This window comes from Nicotiana tabacum, chromosome 2, assembly GCF_000715075.1.
Source record: "Nicotiana tabacum cultivar K326 chromosome 2, ASM71507v2, whole genome shotgun sequence".
Lineage (NCBI taxonomy): Eukaryota > Viridiplantae > Streptophyta > Magnoliopsida > Solanales > Solanaceae > Nicotiana > Nicotiana tabacum.
This window is the reverse complement of record NC_134081.1, coordinates 5,771,131-5,797,475: the sequence shown is the minus strand read 5'-3', so window position 1 is coordinate 5,797,475 and position 26,345 is coordinate 5,771,131. Positions and strand designations below refer to the sequence as shown.

General features: G+C 35.5%; 4 protein-coding genes across 5 annotated transcripts; 3 read left to right on the top strand and 1 right to left on the bottom strand.

Annotated features, from left to right (window-relative positions):
- Window positions 1–1,331: 1,331 nt before the first annotated feature.
- LOC107791153 (peptidyl-prolyl cis-trans isomerase FKBP16-4, chloroplastic) lies at window positions 1,332–7,699 on the top strand. The gene is made up of 10 exons (XM_016613164.2): window positions 1,332–1,553; window positions 1,656–1,802; window positions 2,422–2,477; window positions 2,565–2,620; window positions 2,999–3,056; window positions 3,593–3,667; window positions 4,481–4,570; window positions 5,424–5,501; window positions 7,201–7,241; window positions 7,374–7,699. The coding sequence occupies exons 1-10, from the start codon at window positions 1,481–1,483 to the stop codon at window positions 7,399–7,401; spliced, it is 702 nt and encodes a 233-aa protein (XP_016468650.1). The 5' UTR covers window positions 1,332–1,480; the 3' UTR covers window positions 7,402–7,699.
- A 572-nt stretch (window positions 7,700–8,271) lies between these two features.
- On the top strand, window positions 8,272–10,763 carry LOC107791152 (wall-associated receptor kinase-like 20). Its single transcript, XM_016613163.2, has one exon. The coding sequence runs from the start codon at window positions 8,358–8,360 to the stop codon at window positions 10,227–10,229; it is 1,872 nt and encodes a 623-aa protein (XP_016468649.2). The 5' UTR covers window positions 8,272–8,357; the 3' UTR covers window positions 10,230–10,763.
- Window positions 10,764–13,494: 2,731 nt separating this feature from the next.
- On the top strand, window positions 13,495–18,794 carry LOC107791149 (uncharacterized). 2 transcript variants are annotated; one of them, XM_016613162.2, is made up of 7 exons: window positions 13,495–13,652; window positions 13,743–13,857; window positions 14,607–14,674; window positions 16,629–16,841; window positions 16,947–17,109; window positions 18,217–18,363; window positions 18,450–18,794. In XM_016613162.2, exons 2-7 carry the CDS (start codon window positions 13,783–13,785, stop codon window positions 18,474–18,476), a joined length of 693 nt encoding a protein of 230 aa, XP_016468648.1. In that variant the 5' UTR covers window positions 13,495–13,652; window positions 13,743–13,782; the 3' UTR covers window positions 18,477–18,794. The 2 variants fall into 2 exon arrangements, with proteins under 2 accessions (XP_016468648.1, XP_016468647.1); XM_016613161.2 differs by having other exon boundaries at window positions 13,498–13,652; window positions 13,733–13,857.
- Window positions 18,795–19,168: 374 nt separating this feature from the next.
- LOC107791147 (polyadenylate-binding protein 7-like) lies at window positions 19,169–26,060 on the bottom strand. The gene is made up of 10 exons (XM_016613159.2): window positions 25,757–26,060; window positions 24,205–24,323; window positions 23,899–24,092; window positions 23,497–23,756; window positions 23,296–23,402; window positions 23,028–23,217; window positions 21,470–21,747; window positions 21,160–21,288; window positions 20,000–20,203; window positions 19,169–19,662 (listed from the first exon to the last, which is right to left on the bottom strand). The coding sequence occupies exons 1-10, from the start codon at window positions 25,941–25,943 to the stop codon at window positions 19,483–19,485; spliced, it is 1,848 nt and encodes a 615-aa protein (XP_016468645.1). The 5' UTR covers window positions 25,944–26,060; the 3' UTR covers window positions 19,169–19,482.
- Between the last annotated feature and the right edge of the window lie 285 nt (window positions 26,061–26,345).

Genomic DNA, 26,345 nt, shown 5'->3' with positions numbered 1-26,345 from the left:
ATATTATCCACTTAGAAAATAGTTAACTAAATGGATAACTAATGCGTTTAACTTTTACATTTGTAAAGCCTCAAATTGGTGGTTGCTCAAGTTTGGAAGACTAATAATTCTCCTCAAATTGATCATATTCAAGAAGCCATGGATAATATGGATAGTCATATTATACGCCGGATAATCCATTTTTTATCCGTCTCAAATACTGGTCAGGTCGGATAATTTATCCGTTTTTTAAATTACCCGTTTTCGACTCGTTCATATCCAACCCGACCCGTCCGTTTGACACCCCTGCTAACGACATGTTAAATTTAAATAAAATTAACCTTTGATGTGGACCATTAGAGAAGCGACACATGTATTTTTATAAAAACCCACCTAGCCAACAAGTCAAACGTTAGTATTAGGGACATTTCCAAAAAATAAGGTTGAGGGCATTTATGGTGAAGGGTTATTTTTTGGCCAAATTCAACAGGTTAAAGGACATTTTGACCCTTTACTGTTTTCAAATTCTATTCTCCTAGTAAGTGCGGAAATCCAATAAAGAAACATCGGTAAAGTGGATAAGAATTAAGTTGATCAATCGATCTTTCTGCAGTCGTACCAAAAATTGAGGTCTAGAAGATATTGATATCACAATATAAGTTGAAATTGAGTTTTTTTGAAATTACAGTAAAAAAAAAAAACGTTTAAGATCTATCCATCTATGAAATCAGAATATTCTAATAAGCAGTGGCGGATCCAGGATTTTATGCAAGCGGGTTCAATATTAAAAGTACATAACTTTAGTCGTAAAATAGTAGTACTCAAGTGATTTCATTTGAACCCGCTTGACACCATGTGCGTCCGCCACTGGCTAATAAGATTGGGGGAAATGAACAATCCTAATTACAAGAAACAAGAATATGAAAAATGAGGCAGAAGACGGAAAATTTGTTTAGATCTTCGGAGAAGGGAAGAGTATTTTTGGTAATGGCAGCTAAAACTTTACACAATTTTCCACTTGAAGCATCTGAATACGGAAAAACAAGTCAATTGTTAGTCTTAAGGGTATTTTTAAGCCAAAAAATAAAGTTGAAGGCATTTATGATCCAATAGGTGAAAGAAGAGTATTTTTGAACCAAATTCAATAAGTTAAAAGGCCATTTTTGACCCTTTTCCATACAATCAAATAAATTTGTCTATCAAGATTTGATCGGATACGAATAGCTACAGTTGAAATTCTAAGTTTAGGGACCTTTAATGTATTTCTTAGGGAAAAGAATAGAGCAAAATGTACAATTGGAAGTTCATATTGAGGAAAGACGGGAATATATTGTCATGGGGTTGTCCCAAGTGATCTGTGTACAAATTGTGGTTCATATTAAGGATGTTATCTCTATTTTCCCTCTCTAAAAAAACATGACAAGGAAAAAAAAAAACTCAATATGAACCATAACTAATTTTGTTCCTACTTCCTCAACTGTCAACACTCTTTTGCTCTTCAATGGATCTTCTCCTCTACCATCCTCTCAAATCCACCCCTTTTCTCCACTCTCTCCCTTCCACTTCCCTCTCAAGTAACTCTCTCACACACACACACACACACTCACACTCAAAGAAAGAGAAGATGATAATGTTATTAATTAACTGAAGCTAAATTTTGATTCTTGAATTGACAGGAAACAGACCCTTTTCCACCAACTGGAGTAGAACAGCTTTACCTTGTGTCTGCTCTTCAACATCATCACCATTGGAAGCTTCACCCAAAATTCCTTCTTTGCAGAATGAAGGAAGAAGGGCCTTAATGGGTTCTTTTCTTATAGCTGGTTTGCTCCCTTCATTTCTATTTCTAGCTACGGGTTCGGACGAACCCAATAGATTTTGCTTAGACCCTATATTTGTATTAAGAAAATTCATTAAATATGTATAAATAATTAATTGCAAACCCAATAACTAAGACGAGCTATGAGTTCGGTTACAAAATAAGAATCCATGAACTTCAAATCATAGCTCCGCCTCGACTATAACTAAGGTTAAATGTCTTCAAATTTATGCACATAGACTTGTAAAATCAATATTTCTTGAAATTTGTTGCTAATCGTCATTTTAATACATTGCATTCTAGATTTTGTATAATGTGTTATAATTGGTATTTATTGAATGAAATTAGTATTCAGAGTGTTGGTAGTTGCTTCAAGTTTCTTTTCAAGATACTACCTGTTGCATTTGATTGGGCACGGATATTAAGAAATAAATAAATACTTTTGAAATTTGTGATCTAAAACAAGTTATAGATATTTCTGTGGATACAAACTGTCTCGTTAAGATTAAAATGAGAAGTTAAAAAGAATTGTTTCTGAATATAAAAAAAGGTCATATTTTTTGCGATTGGCTAAACTTTTTTTAATGAATTGTGTTACTTATTTGGGCTCTTTCACTATTCAGCTGCTGCCTTTTGTCTTAGTGATGTGGCTGAAGCTGCTAGCACAAGCAGAAGAGCTGTAAGAATAACTTACCACCTTATATCTCACTGTTGGAAATCTCCTTTTCTGTATTTATGGATTTTTTTTATATTTTTCTTTCTGCAGCTTAGGGGAGCAAAAATACCAGAGAGTGAATACACAACCCTTCCTAATGGTCTAAAGTTAGTATACAATTTTGAAGCATTGAATCACTGTTTTCCCTGCATTTGGATTTCCTATACTTGGTTGTTAGTTGTTAACAGAATATAAAAGCCTTGGACTTGCAACAATATAAGTGTAGCTAACTCGAGTCCAGGAATGCAATATCTTAGTTCAACATATAATGTACACATTTGCTCATGCCAAGACATTGTGCCTTTCCTGTTTTCTATCTATGTGCATTAATTGCCCCCCCCCCCCCCCAAAAAAAAAAAAAGAAAAAGAAAAAAGAAATACATATCTTTATCCAGTCTAGTTTCGAGGCTAGAAGTAGCCCGATTTTTTCCACTACTGTCTTATGTGTTGATTATTCACTTCATTCTTTGATGTAAATATCTCAGGTATTATGACTTGAAGGTCGGCAATGGAGCTGAAGCCGTGAAGGGATCTAGAGTTGCAGTACGGTTGTGGCAAAGTTGAATTGAGTTATCTAAGTACAATGTTTTATTTATCTCTAAAAACATGTGTCTATAGGATAAATATGCAACATCACATTATTAATAATCCACCATCAAGCGCACTGTATATGTAAAATGTAACTTCTTATTTTGAGCTTTCAGATAGAAGTTCCAGAACTTCCAAACCTTTACCAAGAGGTCAAATGAAGCTAAAAACAACATCTCAGGGATTGCTTCATCAATATAAATTATTTAGTTCATAGCTTACCAGAACTGCGTTGGACCTTCAATGAATTATTTACTATGTTGGTAATCGCTTTGTTTATCGTAATAGTTAGACATGTCACATGGTGATGTTGCCCCCAAAACCTTAGAATTTGAGTCTTTAATTATATGATATATTTGGAAATGTAGTGTATGTAGTCTCGATGTGCTTTACAGTCTCTTCATTCATACTTAAGCATAATATATTTGTCAGAAATCTTGATTTACAGACTGCTTTCTTAAAATCTGAATTGTATTATGTAATAATTGTAGGTCCACTATGTTGCTAAATGGAGGAACATCACGTTCATGACAAGTAGACAAGGAATGGGAGTTGGTGGGGGAACAGTAAGACTGATCCGCTTTATTTTTTCAGTTTGTATTCAGAATTTGTATGGCAATATCAGATACAAGTTTCAATGTGTGGAAACCTGGGACGTGTAAAACAATGAATACTATTGCATGATTAGTCAAGTTACACTTTGGAAAAGTAGCAATTAGTACAATAGAAACTCATGCACCTTCGCTTGAAATAATTTGTTTAAAACTTCCTTTACCGATAATTGTGTTATGACATTCCTGTTAGCTCAGTTAATAGATCCATGTCATTTCCGTACCACCAGACAATGCCAATGTATTGGAATCCTTCCACTTCATGTTTATTTTCTGGTCCTTGATTTGGAAATTTTGTCAATTCTCATAATCCCGTTCTATATGATGTCTACTCCAGGAGCAACCATTTCTTAGAAAACTATGAGTTTCTGAATACATTGAGTAAAGCAAGGGCCCAAAAGTATATTGCCCTTTTTGCGATGCCAATTTTTGGAGTCTTTGTATTCATCCCGTTGAAAGTGTTAGCGGGAACATCCATTATCTAAGAGGGATCAAGAGCTGTAGAAGCTTTTCTTACTTTACTCTCTACAGTTACTTTGCCTGCTTTGATTTACGATATCGTTAATTCGAACTGCTTGTGTTTGCCAACATTATGGTTATGGTGTTGTGTACTTGATTTGATTATAATCCCAAAATCTGGGGGGATTAGTTTGTTTTTGTCATGGATTGGTTTTCTGAGCATCTATTGTATATGAAGCTATATGACTTACTTTCTCTGTTTCTGGGATATCAGCATGTTTATTATACAATATCCTTCACTTCCTGTAGCCATATGGATTTGACGTTGGTCAATCAGAGAGGGGAACAGTACTTAAAGGATTAGATCTCGGTGTTCAAGGGATGCGAGTAGGAGGACAGGTGGGGCATTTAGCTTATTGTACTTTCATCACATGCAGGGTATTTTTTTATTTCGTAGAGGACGGCACAACCTTCTCTTATGCTGTTCCCTGAGGAGAGGAACATGCTAAAACTTGAATTTGTTTTCTATTTTATTTTAGTTGATAATAAGGCTTAGTTGTTATTGTTACACTCTCATTAAGTTTGGTTTTTGTGCGAGTTTTTCTGATCTTAATGGAGACTTATGTGTCAATATAAGAATAAATGTGAGAGTTAGAGAATCTCTAGTTTTAAAGAAACTCTATTTGCCTTATAAGAATGCATTATTCAATATTGAAATGAAATGTGGCCGAATAGAGCAAAATGGATATAGAGGATCCATACAGCCAACCCTAAGTAGTTAGTTTGGAACTGAGGCATAATTTATTGAAAGTATAACTGTGGTCAAATTAATGTGATCATCGCGCACTTTATTATCAGAAGGTCCTTAAGGTTCATGTTTTTCCCCTGAGCTGAGAGTCCTGGACCACAACTACTTGGTCATAACTCAGTGTATCATGCCTTCTGACGATGAAATTTAACTTACCATAGTTTCATTGATAAAAAAAGGCGCCCGATGCACTAAGCCCCCACTATGCGCAGGGTCCGGGAAAGGGCCGGACCACAAGTCCACAAGGGTCTATTGTACGCAGCCTTACCCTGCATTTCTGCAAGAGGCTGTTTCCAAGGCTCGAACTCGTAACCTCCTGGTCACATGGCATCAATTTAACCAGTTACGCCAAGGCTCCCCTTCCATAGTTTCGTTGATAATAATGGATTATTTACTTTAATGGCTACCATAAACATTTGAACTCAAAATATTCTGTTTTTGCAGCGCCTGCTCATAGTTCCTCCAGAACTAGCTTATGGGAAAAAGGGGGTGCAAGAAATTCCTCCAAATGCAACAATTGAGGTATTTTCTTGCATTCATGTGTTACAAATAGTTTCTGAATGCCGTTTGAATTCAACTGTTTTTTGCATCTATTATGGTCTTTTTTACCTTTTAGTTGGTTTGCGGAATGCAGCTGACTGCTGTCATAATTTTTGGCTACAAAAGAATAAAGATCATTACCGTCATTACTTTAGTAGTAATACTTATCAGAATCAAATATGTGGCTAGCGGAAAACCTTTCTAGTGGGAGTCTCTTCACCATAAACTAGAGGTTGTGCTGATAGAAACTCTTATTGGCATCTAACAGATGCAGAACATTCTTATCAACAGAAAAGCGTATTCGACATGTACAGCATTCTAACTTTATGGGAAAAACAATGTGGGTGTGCAAAAGTTTCTTTTTACATCAGCCTCATAAAATGGCTTTGTGGGATCAAAGTGTAAACCTCCAAAAACAAAGATAGCCTAATCTTTAAGATGTTCTTTGTTATATGGACAGTTGGGACACTGGGTAGCTTTGTTCTTAGTGGAAAAGAATGTTCCAGAAGAAATGTTATATGTACATCCTTTTAAGTCTTTCCCACACTGACTATTTTTCTTCAGGTTTAAGTGATATACTAATGCGCTTCTTCAGACTTGTGAAATATAACAAGTGCATGCTTAGTCGAGTTTCTCTTGAGCCGAGGGTCTTTCGGAAATAGCCTCCCTACCTCCCCAGGGTAGGGGTAAGGTCTGCGTACATACTACCATCCCCAGACCCCACTTGTGAGATTTCACTGGGTTTGTTGTTGTTGTTGTTGCACGCTTAGTCAAGTATAGTGGTACAAGGATCCATCTCATGATTTAAGAACATAAACCATGGCCTATATTGTTTCATCTGTTTATTTTGTAAACGTTTTTCTTTAGATTGAGCGAGAGTGGTCATTTGCAGATTGAAGACTTTAGTCAATACCGGGCTTCTCCAGATGAGAAGAGATCTGTCAGAAAACGGAACCACAATAAGTTTCAATAGAAAGTAGGATATCATACCGCTAGGATAGTCCATTTTGAAAAAAAGAATCATTTTACTAAAAGTGGCCACCAATTTGTTTAGGCCAGGTATCGTAAAAAGGTTTGGGACCACATAGGTGAAAACAAAACTATAAAGTGTTAAGTGCACTGACGGTGAGAATATATGCACAAGATGGACAATGTCAGGACGCTTTCATTTCAAGGTTCTCAACTGGAAGCAAAATGTTATTTATGCAATAATTTTCAATTTTTCGCACCAAATGATCAATTTCTGGAACTCTTAACCTTTTAGAGAGATGGAAAACATAACATCCTTCTTTTGACAAAGAAATAATGTTGCTCTCTCTTACACAGCGTCTCCCCCTTATGATAATGTGTGTCTTTGTGTTTTTTATCATATGGCTACGAAGTGGTTATATTGCAGTAACTTGATAAAACTAGCAACTTTGTAGCTTGAATGAAAACCTCAAGCTACGAACGAATGTAGAGAAAACTTCGATTTAAATTTGTGCTGAGACTGTAATGTCGTATATAAGCCCCCAAATACCATTACACCAAATGGACGTCTCAAAATTTATCATATACCTTTTTGCAAGTTTTATCTGTCATTATTTTCTTATTCTCTAAATGAACGTTTTTATCTGTTTAACATTATTATACGGCTCTTGTATCTTTATTACTTCTCACCTACTGATTTTTTAATCTACAGATGGATATTGAACTGCTATCTATTAAACAAAGCCCATTCGGGTGAGTAGTCAGCTTTTAGAACATTCAAAAATTAATTGACTTATTTCTTTGATTGAACTCAATAGTTAGCTTCATTATCCTCAGCATTTGATGTATTTACTGTACATTCTTCTTCTTCTTCTTTTGGTGCAGAACTGCTGTAAAAGTCGTTGAAGGATAACCACTATACTCATGTTATAATTGATTTGTCGCCTGCAGAAGTGCACAGCCATTGTATAAATTTTGAGAATACTTAGAGATCTGCTCCTGATTTGGTATTTTACCAGGAAAATGTCCCTAAATATGTTACTCCTATATTGTATAGTTCAAACTCATTATTTATTATTGGCACAGTTGTTGACATACTTCTCGCAGGCTGCAATTATACAATGATAAAGTAATTGTGAACTGCTAGACATGTATATTTGTTGATAACTTACGAATTCTTTATGAACAACTGAAATCATCCTTAGAATTCATTTCTCTGTCACTCTCCTTTTTTAGACAAAGTTCTTTCTTTAATAAGCAAAGATTAGAGACCTCATTCCGCGCAAGTGGTAATTGAATTGCAGATATACTATCAATATTCTGCCCTTTGTCATCTTCAGATAAGAATCCCTTAGCCCAATGATTGCCAAAATCTTTTTGTCTAACTGGATTCTTTCTACTACCTTTTCTGGAAAAAAATCATTCACCCACTTTATTCTCTTTTGTCCTGCGCCGACCTATAGATACACCGGTACGTAGGTATGAAACTTTTATTGGGGAAGGCGTTAAAAGGGAATACCTACTTTTATGGAAGAGAAAAATCCAAAAAAATAAAGCCCAATGGAAGAGAAAAATCCATATAGGTGATACCTACTAGTTGCGAACAAGTTTTAGACTTGGTAAAAAATTTCCACTATTATTATTATATTTTTTTTCACTTGCACTTTTATTTTATTTTGGTAATGATGATGATATGAGTTGAGCTAAATGAAAGGATTCATATCGCTGACCTCAACTTGTTTGGGACTGAGGCATAGTTGTTTTGTTGTATTTGGCAGTACCCACTTTATTCTCTTTTCTTTGCCTATATTTACCTACCTTTGACATCCTTTCTACCACAATCTTTTCACCTTGTTCATTGCTCTCAATATGACCATGACTATACTTCACATGAGGAAAACTCACTTGTATGTCTCACTGTTACTCCACTTCTTTCATTACTCTTATTCCCAGAAGACATGTCCAAACTGTGGTTCTCTAGAAGTACCATATCCGTTGAGCATAAATCCCGACTGTGGCAACCGTGACTATTCTATTCGTTGTAATCCTCACTCTCAAAAACTCTATCTTGATACACTTAACGGAAGCTCTTATGTCATCCTCAGATTTATGGCCTCATTCCGGCGTATGGTGGTGCAACCATCACCCTGGCTACCTGGTACATGTGTTACACAAGACATGCCAATTAGTGAAGGACTATGGTTGAACCAGACTCTTCCTTTTAACGTTACTTCTTCTAACACTATCTTCTTATTTAATTGTTCTCCTCGGCTTCTGATATCTCCTTTAAATTGCACACCTTCTAGTTTGTGCCACAAATATCTGCATAGCTCTGGACATGTAGATGCTAAAAGGGAACTTCAATGTGCAAGTGGTCTTGATCCATGCTGCACTTTTGTCGCTGGAGGTATGCCCTCGGCGTACAAGATACGCCTTCATAGCTCAGGGTGCAGAGCATTTAGAAGCATTCTACACTTGGATGCTGAGAAGCCGGCTAATGAATGGGAGGAAGGATTGGAAATTCAATGGTCTCCACCACCTGAACCACACTGTAGATCACAATCTGATTGCTCTGGTGCTTCTACATGTTCACCTTCTGGTAAAAATGGTGTCTTTTGCTGCTTTTGCAATCGTGACTATTATTGGAACCAAACCTTAGGAACTTGCATGAAGAAGAAGAAGAAGAAACATTCTGGAATTGTATTAAAGATGTCTATAGGGATTGTTTTGTTTTTGGCTTTCACTATTGTGATGATTGCAGTGACCTTGAAAAGATCAGGTAGATTTTCAACCAGGGCTAGACTTGCCAAGACAAGAGAAGACATACTAAAATCAAACAACGGCGGAAAACCAGCCAAGATGTTTTGTCTCAAGGAGATAAAGAAAGCTACAAATGGATTCTCAAAAGACAGAATCTTGGGTCATGGTGGTTTTGGAGAAGTTTATAAGGGAGAGCTTCGCGATGGAACTATTGTAGCAGTAAAGTCAGCCAAAGTAGGAAATGTGAAGAGCACTGAACAAGTACTCAATGAAGTAGAGATACTTTCTCAAGTCAATCACAGGAACTTGGTCAAGATTTTAGGTTGCTGTGTCGAAGCTGAACAGCCTTTGATGATTTACGAATACATTTCCAATGGTACCCTACATGATCATTTACATGGAAAGTATTCGACCTTTCTTGACTGGAAAACAAGGTTAAAAATTGCTTCACAAACTGCAGAAGCATTGGCTTATCTTCACTCAGCTGCTTACCCTCCTATCTACCACAGAGATGTCAAATCTACAAACATACTCCTGGATAAAGAATTCGATGTCAAAGTTTCAGATTTTGGGCTATCAAGATTGGCTTGTCCGGGGTTGAGTCACGTCTCCACTTGTGCTCAGGGGACGTTAGGGTACTTGGATCCTGAATATTTTCGTAGCTACCAGCTAACTGATAAAAGTGATGTTTACAGTTTCGGGGTTGTGTTACTAGAACTTCTTACTTCTCAGAAGGCAGTTGACTTCTCACGAGACGAAGATAGTGTCAACTTGGTTGTTTATGTTATTCAGCGAGCAAACAATGGTTCCGTTGCAGAAGTGGTGGACAGACGCTTGCTTGGCGAGGAGGAGCCTTTGACTCGGGTAATGACTGGTATGAATACATTCTTGGAGCTTGCACTTGCATGTTTAAGAGAAAAAAAGGCAGAGAGACCGTGCATGAAAGATGTCGTTCAGCATCTTAATTCGCTGCTTAAGTGAAATAGTTGATCAAGAAGAGCCTTCCAATTGAGGTTAGTTAGTGTAAAGTTGAATTTGTAGAAGGCATTGATCTTTTGATTGTACTGAAAATGATGCCTGGAAAAGACTATAGTGTTTTGTTACACTTGAGAAGTTGAGAAGATATAAAGGAGGTTTGAGGTTGGGATGAGATCCTTACTTTGACCAGAAAGCATGAATAATAATGAAGTCATGGATTTCCAATTATGTGAAAGTTGTTCAGCCCCATGCACAAGGCATCCCGCGTTCACGCAGGGTCCGGGAGAGTTCGAGCTGCTTTCACTGCTCGAACCCGTGATCTATAGGTAACACGTAGACAACTTTATTGTTGCTCCAAGACTCCCGTTCTCCGGGCAAATTGGCAACCATAACTTTAAGTGGCTATTGGCTAATCATTGCCATTTTAGTGTATACTGAAACTTTGATTTGAAACCTTTGGTTCTTTCTTCTCTCCTTACTTGACATGGTGTACCAATTTCTACCTTTTATCATATAACAGTACCTAATATTGAGATAGAGTAAGACTGTGTACAATAGATACTTATAGTCGGGCTCTTCTCCGGATCCCGCCATAGCGGGAGCTTAGTGCACCGAGCTGCTCAGTATCTATTATTGAGAAAATTACAATCCTGCAGATTAATTTCAGATCTAAAACAAATTATCAAAGTATAAACAAAAGGGGAGATCATACAATATCTCAAATAGCAAAATTATCTTAATTCAAAATAGAATGCTAATCTAGAAAAACTCATTGACTTTTGCTAAAAATATGTGATCACCTCATCTAAGAATTGAAGTTGTTAGAAATAATACATTTTTATTATGTTATTATATCTTCAACACCCTCCCAGCGCTTATTCTATTTGATTCTATATCAAACATTCTTTTATTTTAGAATATTTTTAGCAAGATTGTTCTTCTTTTAGATTTTGATAGGCTATTGGGTGGACCGGTGGAGTCCCAATTAAAGAGGACCACAGGCCACAAACTGCCACTTGTTGAAATTCTCCATTGGCAATTTGACACGTAGTCACTCTTTCCCTCAATAAAGAAGATTGGAATTTGGAAAGGGTATAGATAAAATATTCATCATAACAATTTGACAAAAATTTAAAGGCATTCATCACGAGTGACATAAAAAAGGGCAAAGAGCCAAATATACTTCTCTATTTTCGAAAATGGTTTAAGAATACCCCTCATTATACTATTGGGTTATTTATACCCCTGCAATCATACTTTGGGTTCAAATATACTCCTCATTTAAACAGAGGGACACGTGTTATCATCCTGTTGGTCAATTCTAAATATCTCTTAATTAATTAAAAAGACCCATTACCCATACCCGAAAAATAATTATTTTTTATAAAAACTGGAAAAAACTAAATTATTTTTTTACTAAAAACTGATAACAACAAAAATATTTTTTTTTTCCAGTTTTTACAAAAAAACTGCTTTAAAAAAATTGAAAAATATTTTCTAAAACAATATTTTTGTAAAAACTAGAAAAAAAAACTGAAAAGCAATTTTCTAAAGCAATTAAAAACTTAAAAAAACTGAAATATTTTTAACTAAAAACTGAAAAAACATTGCTTTAGAAAATTACTTTTTAGTTTTTTTTTCAGTTTTTACAAAAATATTATTTTAGAAAATATTTTTCAGCTTTTTTTAAAGCAGTTTTTGTGTAAAAACTGGAAAAAAATATTTTTATTTTTTTTCAGTTTTTAGTAAAAAAATATTTCAGTTTTTTTCCAGTTTTTACAAAAAATATTGCTTTAAAAAATTTATTTTCAGCCTTTTGTTTTTCAGTTTTTACAAAAACATTGTTTTAGAAAATATTTTCAGTTTTTTCTAAAGCAGTTTTTTTGTAAAAACTGAAAAAATTTTTTTTGTTTTTTTCAGTTTTTAGTAAAAATAATTTCAGTTTTTTTTCAGTTTATACAAAAAAATTTACTTTAAAAATTATTTTTCGGGTATGAGTAATGGTTCTTTTTAATTAATTAGGAGATATTTAGAATTGATCAACAGGATGATGACATGTGTCCCTCCGTTTAAATGAGGGGTATATTTGAACTCAAAGTATGACTGCAGGAGTATAAATAATCCAATAGTATATCGAGAGGTATTCTTAGACCATTTTCGAAAGTAACGAGGTATATTTGGCTCTTTGTCGTAGAAAAAAGGCATAAGCTTTTTGAGAATGGACATAATCAAAAAGCAAATAAATTAACTAAGTGGCATAATCATGATTTGGTTTTGCTTAATGTAATAACCATTACTCATTCCATTCCCATTTATATGAACCTGTTTGATTGGACACGAAGTTTAAGAAAAAATGAAAATTTTTGGAATTTGTGGTCCTAAACAATTAAAAAGGGGCCCCAGAGTATTTGTGTGGTTATAAAAGCTTATCATTAAGGGTAGAATTGTAAGTTTAAGCAAAATTGTTTCTAAATGTAAAAAAAGGTCATTCTTTTTGGAACGCACTAAAAAGGAAATATGTTCAAATAAACTGGAACGAAGTTAGTACAACTTTTAGAAAGTTTTTGAAAACTGAATTTGTTTTTGAAAAATATCTATTCTATTATGGAAATAAAACTTTTAACAACAATTCTAAAGATAGATTTTCAGAAATACAAATTTTATCGAAAAAATAGCTTCTCGAACACAATATTTTTCCAAAATTATCTTCAAGAGAAAACTAATTTTCTCCAAAATTCCCTAACTGCAACAAAAACAAACGCTACAAGGAGCACAATTCTTATTATTTTTTTTGAAAATATCAATCTCCTAATCTAAAACACCTCAAATCAAGTTTAAAAAGGCTTTAGAACGTTAACCACATATTCTATGATAATGTTTTTTTATAGTCTGACTCATAAGAGAAACCGGAAAGGAAAATTACATATTTGGCCGGTCAACCAAAATTAGTTATATGCACTAACCAATATACAAAAAATATATACTGATTATGTATAAAATATGTATATTTTTGTATGGCATATATTGATATAAAAAATTATGCGTTTTGAGGGCTATTATTATTTAGAGTGGGCTATACTGTGTAGTTTTTCCTAATTATTACTACTATACTTAACATTTTCATCTTTTAAAATATGCTTGGAATCATCTATTTACTAAATCTAAGGACCCAAATGAATATTTCTCTAAAGTAAGTGCGTCTTATTGCCTCTTTCTTAAACTTATGAGGTCCAGGTAAAATATCACCCACCTCTTTGTACGTTCCCGATATTTTAAATTTATACCAATTTTAAACTTCCAATTTGGCGGCTGATTTTGAAGAAACTCCCTCCAAAACCACTCAAATCCAATTTGGCGAAGCAGAAAGTCAATTTACGCTTCAACTTCTTGTGTGGGAACTACCCTATTTCCAATCTAAGCAAATAGGTGCGTAGTTACGATTTCATTTTTACATTTTAAGCAGCTCTTGGATTTATGCGCTCTACATGTTTGATGAAATGCTTCAGGTGACTGCAGGAAATTTTGATCAGTGCTTGACCCGTTTGAATTGTAAGAAATGTACGGGAAGAAAGGGAGCGAATTAGTTCAAGAATTTGCAGAGAGTGAACCTGGGCAGCTTGCGGCTTTTAATGTGTGCAACTTATTCTTTATTTGTTACAACATTTAATTTATTTTCTGTGTCTGTCCTTTTTTATGTGATAAATTATATTGCTTATACTTTAATCATTATGCACTATTCAAAATATCAAATTACATAGAAGATCCACTGAGGTAGATTTTTTTTTTTGGCACAACTGCACAAGTACATAATTTTTGAAGCTGACGACATTAGGATAAATTTTACTAGCTTTGTTCCTGCGTAGGTTGTGAAAATTTGATGGATGATAGGTGTTGAGTCTCTGAGATTTAACATTATCCTGTTGCACCAATTATTTTGAATACTAATATAAACATGAAAACATCTTGCATTTAGAATTCATGGGGTCACTGTGAAATCTACTGGGAAAATTTGGGGGGGGGGGGGAGAGATAAGATAGCTGGGTAGATATGTGTCATAATCATGCATGTTATACTGCAGTATTGGGTTTTCATATATTCAAAATGCAGTTCCAGTTATTATGATAATTACATACTTTGTTCAAATTGCAATTTGTAAAAGAAATATTCTTAGACGATGACTGATCGTTGGTGCTTCCTACATTAAGACTTAAGAGAAGATGTTCTACGGGGTCATTTCTTAGCTGCTACTTGAATCTTATATACATTTTTGATTCATTATCTATTTTGGTGGCCAGGTTTTGCTTCTTATTTTAGGCTGATGTGGTTAATCATTTACTTAGAGTTTTATATGCTTACAGAGTAATCTCTTTTTCAATGCAGACTGACCTATTTACACAAGTAGTTGAAGAATGTAACAGCCATTTTCTTCACCTGAACTCTTTGGTGAGGTATATTTAATAGTTTTCTTGTGTTTTTCCAAGTTTTCTTTGTTTGTTATTCTGATTTTTCTGCGATCCTTATTGCTGAATAACCCATAACATGCTATTTGTTACAGTTAGGGGAGCTTCTTAGTGATTCTTGTATGTCTTTTTGTTGTAAATATTTTACAGAACAAGTACACCTGGTGTATTTGGTTAACTGGATATCCTGAACTCTGTACTATACTCCAAAATTACCTATTTTCTTATCCAGCTTGCCACTGCTCTAGGCCTTGAATGTAGTACTTCATCACTGCTCTATCGTATACTTTTCTTCTCCATAAAACTCTTGCTTTAATATCAAGATGGTCTCGTTGGAAGTTATCTCTTGCTTTGGCGCAGCAATTACATTTGTTTAGTTAACTCTCTTTAAACTCTTATAATGGTCTTTGTCTGTGTTTTTTTTCCCTTTAAGAATTCTCTACCCAATTTCCATCCCTCAAAACCATGCTGGGAATTCGATGGTAAGCACCTAAAAAATTTCAATTATACAATACAATAAAAATTCCTCGATAGGGTGCCATCTTTTTTGTAGTTTTTGTTTCTTTATTTCACATGAAAAATGTACAGAGAGCAATTAATAATCTCCCTTATTATCTCAACGAATGCAGGAAAAGAAATAAAAGGTTCTTTAACTTGTTGATGTTTCAAGTCCAAACTATCTAAGAACTAGAACTAAGAAGACCAACTAATGTGGAAGGAGAAAACACAGGGATTGGGTCTAAAGAATTAAAGAGGGAAAGTGGTAGGAAGAAAGTACTCTCTGTATCCCAGGTAAAATTTGCATCCTTTCCTTTATCGGTCTGTCCCAAGAAATTTAACCTCTTCCTTGAAGATCAAATGAAGATGGGTCGCTCTTCGAGAGAAATTTAAATGACAAACAAGAATTTAATTTATCCATCTTAACAATCCAGTTGATGGCCAAGCAATAAGAAGCATAAGATTAAGAGTTTGAATAAACAACTCAATTACCATCAACAATAAACAAAAAGAAGTAACTAAGAATCCAAACTGCACATCAAGATCCATTACAATCCTAGGAAAGAGGAATTAGTTCTAGCTAAAACAAAGAACATCCTAACAAAATCTTAAAGATGAAAAGATAAAAGAAAAAAAAAAAGATGAAAGTAGAAGAGAAAATCAAGTTGAAATAGATCTAGCCCTCCTTTTGTCCTCCTGCAGCAACCATGTTCAGCCCTGAAAGGGTCTAATTATAGTTTTCATGTAAGAGCATGATTAAGAACCGGCATTTGTGTAATAGCAACTTGGGGCTGAGCTCCTATTTTTCTGATAGCACCTATGCTCTGTGGTCCAGCACCTAACCACCGAAGCCTTGAGGTTTGGTCCTGCTGGTGCCTAGGCACAAAGCTCTTTGAAGGTTTTTGTCTTATAGTGCCTAGGTGCTATGTTAGTTCTTTCTGAAGCTTTCTACTTTGCTTCCTCTGGGCTAACTAAGTATTGAGCATTAGGTGCTTGTCCTCCTAGCTTCTTGTACATTCCATTAAATTGGCTACATCTTGCTGTAGGGGTATCCAAATGACGAACTGCTCGACTTGTTGTACACTAACTTCAAGGCTATAATTCAACCAAATATCACACCCTAACTTATTACCTCCTCCGTCCCATTTTATGTGGCGGTGTTGGACTCGGTTACTGAAACTGAATCAAAATCCAGCATGTTGACTGTGTATTTCAAGACAAAAGTTATTCTTTTCTCGTCTGCAGATATGTCAAAGTAATTAGAAGAGACAATTGAAATACCTGAAAAAAAGAGTAAATCTCAAGTACTTAATTTTATCTGCATGAAGTCTACTTATCACTATTAGAGGTTTCATGATATTATGCATATGTGTATTCTTCTCCAAGTGCTAAATGGAGTACAGTTTTGTTGTCCCTGATCTTATCCATCTTGAGTTTGGCACAGGAAAATGAACTCAAAAACTCCCGCTGAAAGTTCAAATGCAAACCGACCAACTCAAAATGATGGAATTTCAAACAACGAATCACCTGATGAAAATGAGCCACCTGAGGCTGATACAAGTGCAAATGCTGAGCTACCCAAAGATGATAATTACCATGGGCTGCTTATCCATCATCAGTCTCTCATTCGCAACAAACGCTGTCTGATGGCTTATGTGTGAGGAACAATTAGATACGGGGTTGTCCTTGAAAAAAGGTCATATATTCCTGATTTTTCCTGCATCTCTTATGTTGTTTGTCAACTTTCCTTCCTGTTCCTCAGATATAATCGAGCAGAAGTCATTCGAAGATTGGGGTGGACCCTTGAGCGAGTCCTCCCAGAAGAAATTGAAGAGAAGCTAAGTACCTCAGAGAAAGAATATTTTAAGAATCATGCTGCAACTATCCAATCGTACATGTCAGCACTTGATCTTGATCTAGGGGTGGTAAAGTGTTCTTTTCTCACAAACTCCTTATTCCTATACTAATAGATTGCTCAAATTGCTATGGTGAAAAGACATCCACACACCAAAGAAGTCATACTAATATGCCTGAAATTGGAGAAAGTAGACTTGTACTCTTGGGATTCTTAAAATGGTGTTATCTCCTAGAAGAACATTTTGCACTGCCCTCCTTGAGAATGTTAATTGTTGTAACCTGTAATATCTGGGGGCAGCTGGAAAGAGAACAATTCTATAGGTCATGATTTATTCTTACTTGAACCCAAACAGAGCAGAAAAAAGGGTAACTATCCATTGAGCTGTGTGATTCACTTCTAAATAGTGTATTGTTCTTTTTTCTTTCCTTGTGTTGATACAAAACTTTATTTAGTGCCTATTTTGTTTAGCTCATTGATCTCTGGTTTGTATGAAGTGTCAGAAAGTCTGAAACTTGATATATCCATCAGAAGCTAAAGTTATTGCTTGAAGTACTGTAACATTGAGGGGTCCTGGCACAACGAGGCCCTCCAATAAATATTTTAGCTCTAGGCTGGGTGCAAAAGGACACTCACCCTCCGTAAATATCCACACAGCTTCCCCATTGTTGTGCTCTCATCCATGTTGTTGTGCCATCGAGGCAAGGGAAGTCAGCTCAGATTGGTGTGAGTGGTAATCTGTAAGGAGGGTGGCGAATATTTCCTTTTCTGTTGCTCTTGTGAGTAGGAAGTACCAAATTCCTGCTCATTGGCATGACTTTAAGCTTTGGATAATTATATCAGTCATTGGATTAGAACAATCTTGGAAAAGATTATCAGATGTTCAATGTGCTCAGATGAAAAACTAAATTGACTAGCACAAATGGTATCGTTCTTTTGCGTTTTTGCTCTTTTTTTCCCTAGGGTTTGGGGGGCTTTTGAGGTAGGCAAACTGATCCCCAAAGGTTCATGGAAACTTTAATTCCATTTAACATTTATTGCCAAAAGTTCTCGAATATCTGATGTATCTGCAAGGGACTGATTTCCTTGTATATTTTTTTATCTCTGGGAGACCAGCTAGGTTCAATTTTTTTCCTACTTTCTTTTAGTGTAGTTTCCTTATGTTCGGATTTCACAGGATATGGTGCCTCCAAAAGATCCCTATATCAAAGTGAGGGTCCTCGATGACATTGGTAATGTTGTCCTGAGCGACCAATTAGCGAACCTTGCTCGTCATGCAATTCTTTTCATTAGACGAACTGATGCAGAGCAGTACATTTCTCAGGTGATTTTCCTTTACAACACAGGATTGTGTTGGAAATTAATGCATTCACCTTTTTCTCATACTTCACCTGTTGGCTTGAATGACAGGGTTTAATGGAAGAACTCACAAGTTGATTCCAAGTATTATGTTACAAGCTGATTCTGATTATGCATTGCTTCTAACAAAACCAGCAGCGGTAGGGCGACTGCTATCTGGAGGTTGAAGGTGAATGTTAGCTAATTCAAAGACGAGCAATCAAGTTTGAGAAGGCATTGGAGAATTGAAGGGAATTGTTGATTCATAATCATCCATGCGTCTGATATAAAAGAGGGTTTTTGATTTTAAGTGGCATCTAAACCAGAATATTGTAATTTAGACTTCAACATAGTTGATAAATTCACAAATATGTGGGAAAATACTCTGTTCTCAGAACCAATCATGTGTCTCAATTATCATCTGAATACACCTATAACATGTAAACAAGTTAGAATCTTAACATCCATTCATGGTTGCAGTGTTTATGACAAACAGGAATAGCATCCAGATTCCGCATATCCTCACCAACCAAGGAAAACTAGATACACTATTTCTACACTACCTAAGCAGTGGTTTCCTAGACTTCTGTTTTCAAATTGAAGTCAGATTTCGAGTATATCAAAATGGTCCAAGAACATTGCCAACCAACTGCTATATCAAAAGCACAGTTTCCCTTTTAGTGAAGGACAGAAAGCTGTATTATAACTCACAAAGATTTTTGTTTCTTCATGCTGTATAGGATAGAATGTCAAGAAAAGTATTAACAGCCACAACACTAAGATACAAGTAGCTACCATGTTAACCTGGCTCAGGATAAAATTTCCACAGAACTTTTTATGCTGAACATCCAGACTAACTAGCTGGACGGGCAATTTTTCAAGTAAACAAATGCAAAAGGCACAATCTGATTGTACAGTGTACCATAAGTTTGTATTAGGATGAAACGTGAGATCATGTTAAAACTGAAAAGAGTTCCTCTATCGAAGGTAAAGGACAGTCGCCTGATACTTTGACAAAACTTTCTGTTAGCTCTATTTCCTAGTGATACAGCCTTGGCGGAAACCTCTTATCTTTACTGAAGACAAAATTATCGGAGAAACCTTGCTAAATTGAGTGCAACTTCTGAATTGAATCTTGATTTGACACTTCAGTCTTAGAGAGCTCGACCACCTTAACAGCTTCTTCCACCATAGCTGCCAGAGATGCTGGTGACTTCAACAATGATAAAAGCTCTGAGTTGTCCATTTCTAAGAGCATTCCCGTGACCTTTGCCGCAAGATTGGGCTACAAAAAGCACATAGGTTTCATTAACAAATTAGTTTTGTTAATTCTCAGGGTGACTGGAATCAGAGCATGACCACTGTCTATTAACAGAAGCCAGAACAGTTCTATACAACCCAGGATAAAGAAGAACACAACGAAATGGCTTCGAAGAGCTCCTTGACAGATCATAACACCAACATCTATAAAGTTGTCAGAGATGGAGCAGGTCCTCTTTCAAGTGTTTATATACCCCCTTGGTTTCTCTATGAAGAACCAAAACAAATGCAACAGCAAATTTATTTTGCACTTGTACACAAAGGTAGGTATTATTTGAAGAGAAAGCAAGAAATAAGTTCACCTTGTGTTGACTAACTAGAGGATAAAGGTGCTCTCCAAGTATCTGTTTCTGCTTCGTAGGAGGAGCAGCTGCAAGCGTGTTACTCAGGTTTTCTGATCCCCAAGAGCAAGATCCTACTTTACTAGTGCCAGAAGAGGATACAACAAATCCTTTTTTCATATCACGCAAACGACCATTTGGTGTATATTTGACCTGCCAAGCTTGCTGCAAAGCATACATAAATTATGGGATTACTAAGCTGTGGATGCTACTATGATCCATCATTCAAAAGAACAATTTGCATTTTCTCAGAATGATTCTCACCTAGGTTAAGGCATGCACCAAAATAGGAACTTGAAGCTCATCAATGTACACAAATTAGTAAATGAACAAAGAAGCACTTAGTTATAGTTGACAACAATTTGAAATATAAGTTCAATTTCTTTTCCATGACAGGATCTTAATCATAAAATTGAGTGAAACAAAGGAATATCTGTTGTATGTTCTCAGCCATCTTTACTCATCCAGATGAATACAGAAGGAGAAATGAGAAATTGCACTAACTACCATGCAGATTCATTAAGCAACCTCAGGTTAATCAATGCACAGTGCTAAGTAATTTAAAGGTGAGATTAGCAATTTTATGTCATACAAGTTAAGAAAACCAAAATATTGCTTGAGTTAAAGATAAAGCAAATATGGGATTAATGACTTATGATACTCCAATACTTGTGGTTACACTTGCAAGAACAATTCAAATCAATGAAACAATTTCCAGCTATAAATCATGGACTTAACACTAGTTAAGGGAAGGCCTAGTTTTTCAAATACATGAACAATGACTTAATAAGATTCAGATAAAAAGATTATATGAAGAACACTAGAAAAGAAAACATAAGTAAGTTCACAAAATTGGTAGTCAAATAAAAGGAAATCTTTATCCTCATCCTAGCAAAAGGATTAATCGTTACAAAAATAGGCATTTGAAGAAATTATCTTTTTCCATTGAGGTAAAGGCAAGTCACACATTTCAAGAGAGGAGTCTTGGAAAACCTTCTTCAACTTGAGCATTCTAAATTGGAATTTTTGAACAACTCTGTTGTGCAGATCAATCAACAAATAGAAACTCAATCAATCAAGATTCCAATTTATGGAAAAGGATAACAAGGAAATTTAACCACCTGGGCATTGCTAGATTGTTTTAATGAAGCCACTGATTGAGTCGATTGCTGCAAATGAGGCACATATGGAACTGGCATATGTCCATTCTTTGTTTCCCTACTCTGCCTATATTGTGAAGTATTTGGAATCTGAAAAACGAGAAGCAACTTCATCATAGGTTTAAACCTGAAATATGCCAATGCATTTAGTACCTCCCTACTACTGCTGAACAGTTCAAGATTCTGTTTATCTAGTTTAGCACTGTATCAATGACTTTTGAACAAAATGATAGGGTTGCCTGAGTATTATGACAATTTGCAGTTTACTAACCAAGGAAATTTGACAAGCAGGTCTAATAGAGTTTGTGAATCCATTAACCATCCAACCGCGCCTCATACTCAGAGGCTGATACAGTAGCCTGGGTCGTGCAGGTACTTGTAGATCATGAAGGGTTTGGTAGTAAAGAGGGGGATATCCACCAGGAAGAAAAGCTGAAGATCCGGTGAGTCCTGCAATGCCTTGTGCATGCTTAAGCTGCAATTGAGCTTGCCTTTCCTCTTTCCTTTGAGCAACAGCCACATACAATGGCTTTTGGCCAAACATAAATCCTGTGAAATGTCTAACAACATCAATATACTTAACAGGACCTTAAGAGAGAATCTTCTAACTTTCAGTACAGAGAATTTTGAGGCAAGACTTCAACAAAACTATCATCTCATCTTGTACAGACTCAACAGGAGCAAGTAGATGCACTAAAAAAGATGAAGCCACCAACTTAATTATATGATAATTAAATTTTAACATTACAAGAATATAAGCCGTCAAACTGATGAGCAGATGAATAATATGAGAGAAAACTAAAGGGAAAACGAAATGGAAAGACACCTGTTAGTTTTCATTCAAGAAATACCTTAATGTTGAGTCCCATAAAATGGCACGCTATAGCAGTAAGGAATTTTGCAGCAGTTCATGAGAGACAATGTTGCTGATGCAAGCATGGCAGGACATAAAGACATCTTGCTGATCACTATGTAATTGACCAAATAATCTAGGCAAGCATGGCAGTGATTTGTCATTAAATTTTACGTTTATTGTTTGCAATTTTCTGGAATAGTTCTAGTTTTCTCCAGGATTTCAGTTTAATAATTAAAAGAACAGAGAATGGAGACTGCCATGATGACCTGTGAGTCTCTGACAGTACCATCCACGAGCTTAGTCAAAGGTTAAACCTTTAGTGCAGAGGCATTAAAAAGAAAGCAAATACCAAAAATCCAGTGTGCATGAAGAGGAAAGAGGGAAAAAGGAACCATAAAAGAAAAAAGAAAAACTAGACTAGAAATTTAACATGATTCAGAAGCCTTGTCTATTGACACGTGCAGCAAACACCATAACTCACCGTATGTGGGGCGGTGAGCCTCAGTTCAACTAGAATAAGCAACCAATAGAGAATCATTAGAATTTAGATTTCTTGCCTGACATGATACCCATATAGTCATTATGAAATCTAAGGCTAAGTCTTGAGGCATTCGACAGAAACTTGCATTTCTGCATTGTACAATATATTTCTGCATTGAAATTCCACAGAGTTCTAATCCTTCAACCTTGAATTTTATGAGTATATCCATATTGGAAAAGTCATTCAGCGACTTGTTCACACTGCAATGCTTCTTCGTTATTTACCCTTTTTTATAAAGTTAGAAAACAGCATAAATTGTTTACAGATTTATTTAAGCTGGGATATCTGTGCTCAAAAGCGTCATAAGAGAGAAGTGAAAGGTGGTTATATAGCACCAAAATTTATTCTATGTGCTAGCTCATGTGAAACAACGTTCAGTCCCTTGGTATTCATCGCGATCTTGACCGTGTAAAAAGATATACTCCGACTTACCATGAAAACTATTCACCGCTTTGTTGGCCTCCTCTGGTGTAGAAAAACATACAAATCCAAAGCCTTTGCTGACTCCTTTCTCATCTAGCATAAGTTTTGCAGAAGTGATGTTGCCACATTGACTAAACAATTCACGCAACTCATTATCCGTGACATCGCCATCAATATTTTTGACGTACACATTTGAACCCTATGACAACATCAATTGTGATAAAAAAAGTGGATAATAAAATACAGTAACATATATCTTTTGAATAAGGAAATATACCTGGTACTTAATAATTCGTGCCTTCCTTCTCTCCTCAAACAAATGCCTCAATATCTGTTCGCGTTGTGTTTTCTTTTGTGCTCTGGCTACATACAAGATCTTGCAGCCTGCCAAATGCACGCAGGTCATATACAAACTTTTGAACATTGCAGCTGTTAGTTACATTTGAGAATACGATGGCATGACAAAGTCATAACTTACCAAGTTTTGATCCATTCATAGCTTCCATCGCTCTCCTAGCATCATCTGGATTCTCAAAGTTCACATGACCAAAACCTTTTGAAACTCCATTCTCATCTTTTGCAATGGCCAAGCTACTAACTTTCCCAAACTCAGAGCACTTTTCTCTAAGATGCTCTTCTGAGATGTCAAGATCCAAGTTCTTGATAAACAAATTTGTATACTTTTCATCAGGGTTGGGCAGAATCCGGTCACTCTTTTTGGCGAACTTACCTACATACCTATCCATAGATACATGTAAAACATTTGTGTATTTGGACAAAATAAGATAAAAAGCATGCAAGAAAAACAATTGTTTCTATATAATCCATCGAAGTTCATCATGATTGTAATATATTAGAACAGAGAGATAATTGCACATACATCTGCTTTCCTCCAACCACAGATCCATTGAGCTTCTCAATAGCAGCGTTTGCACTTTCCTCAGTCTCAAACTGGACAAAGCCATATCCTTTACTCCTTCCATCCTCAGAAACGACAACTTTACAGGAAGAGATATTTCCAAACTTCTGGAACATTTCTTGGAGCTTTGCACTATCAATTGTATCATTTAGATTCTGCAGCAAAATCCCAAAAGCATTTTCACATGCGGATCAAAGCGATAAGGAAAAAAAGAGAAACTGTTAAGATCTCAAAACAAGTGACTCCTATCCAGTCCTTAAAATGTACCTTGATGAACACATTTCCGGTTCCACTAATTCTCACATCAGAATCACGACGAGCCCAACTAACCCTTATAACTTTTCCATTGAGAGTGGAATGATTTTTCATCTCAATAGCACGCACAACTGCTTACGTTTTATGAAATGTTAGAAGCTTTCCAAGTGAAAAGTCAACTCACACAGAATTCCCAGGAAAAATAATCAGAAATACACGATAACAACTCATAAGCAACAAAAGAATTAGACAAAGTTATCGACCAACTCTGCATTTGCAATCATTGTCCCTTGAATCGTGGTCCAAAACATGAAACTTAATAAATCCTAACAGCATAAAATCTTAATGAGCTGTTCTCTTCTACTCACAGAACAGAAACAACCACAGCCTTCTCAAGCAATAAAAAAACCGATAATACAAATTGTACAATTTTAAAAAAGGTTAGTGCATTCTTGCGCTATCAAATCATAGATCAGATGATATGGACAATGTTTCATGAATGGACACAACATTAAATGGCAAAATGAAAAAAACAACAGTTAATGAATAGACAAAATGAGTAATCTGTTGGTCCTCAATATTCCATAAAACAGCAATTAGACGACAAATCAATCAAACTAGGATAAATAAACCAAGACAAATCATTCAGATAACCTCCATCAGTGAATCACCAGTAGCCCATAAAACAACGGGCTTACTGCCATAACGGTCCATCAAAAGACCAAACTAGTCACTGATGGACTTCTCTAAAAGAACTAGCCAGACGACTCACACCACAAAAACAAACAAATTGATCAATTTTAACAAAAATCTCAAATTACAATTAATTTTCCCTTAACACATCACCAACTAATTCATAGTAACAACTAACAACTAATTTCATCGAGCGCCCACTGAGACGAGTCACAAACAGAGAAAAACAATTCATTACTTATAATCAACATCATAAAATCCTCCTGACTTTCAATTACTAAATATCTTAATTCCCTCGAACGCAAGATAGAACTATCATATAGTAGTAGATGCATATCTTGAAGAAATAGCATGCATGAGCTGATCTGTTCCACTCACAGCGCAAAAAAACTACAGCCTTCTCAAGCAATAAAAAAACGATAATACAACTTGTACAATTTAAAAAAAGGTTAGCTCATACTTTAGCTATCAAAGGACAAAGATATCTTAACTTTCTTTCATATGACTAGAAATCCAATCCCCTTATTGTCCTTCATATTTCATACATCAAGAAAATTCATTTACACACATACAGGATACATATTGGCCGAGATAGAAACACGAAAAAAAAAACGAAGAATTAGCTGACCTATAAAATATATTTTTTTGTGCTTATAAAATATACTCCGTAGTACATTATCAGTCATATACGAATTCAAAATGAAATTCTAATCAGAACTCGCGAAGCAAATAAAAATCAACTGATCAATTTGGCATCAAAATTCAAATGAATAAAACCGAACGGAAAGAAGTAACACTACAATAAAATACATGCATGTTAAGCGAAAATGAAAAAAGAAAAAGAAATAGGAAGAAATAGTATAAACTGTACCATCGTGAGGAGAAATGAAGTTAACGTAGCCGTAACAGAGGGAACGGCCGGTCGTTAAGTCATGACAGACGCGAACGGAAACCAAGCTTTCGAACTCCGAGAATGCGTCGAAGAGTTGGCCATCGGTGACGTCGTGGTGAAGGTCGCCGACGTACAGCGACGCCGTCGGAGGAGGAGGAATCGCCATTGTCACGGCAGCGTTAATAAGTTGGAAAATTCAGTTACGTTTACAACAGAGTGCAGCAGAAGCAACTGAATAACTACTGTAGAGAGAGAAAAAGCGTCTGTAGAGAGAGAAAGAGAGAGTGAGTGGAGTGGAAATTCGTACTTTATATATTAGAGATTTTTAAATGAATAAGGGGAAAGGGAAGGGAAAGGCAAATTTATTATTTTTGGTTGATTGACTGTTTGGTGATATATAATTTTATTTTAAATTATAATTCTCATGATTAAATTGTTTGGTTCGGTTAAACACTAAATGAATAAAAAATTTGTGTCTTTGGCTGGTTAAAATTTTTACTTTTCAGTTTTCACCTACTTTAAAGTTAGCTTATCAATGAATAAATACGTTTATATTTCTTGTAATTAC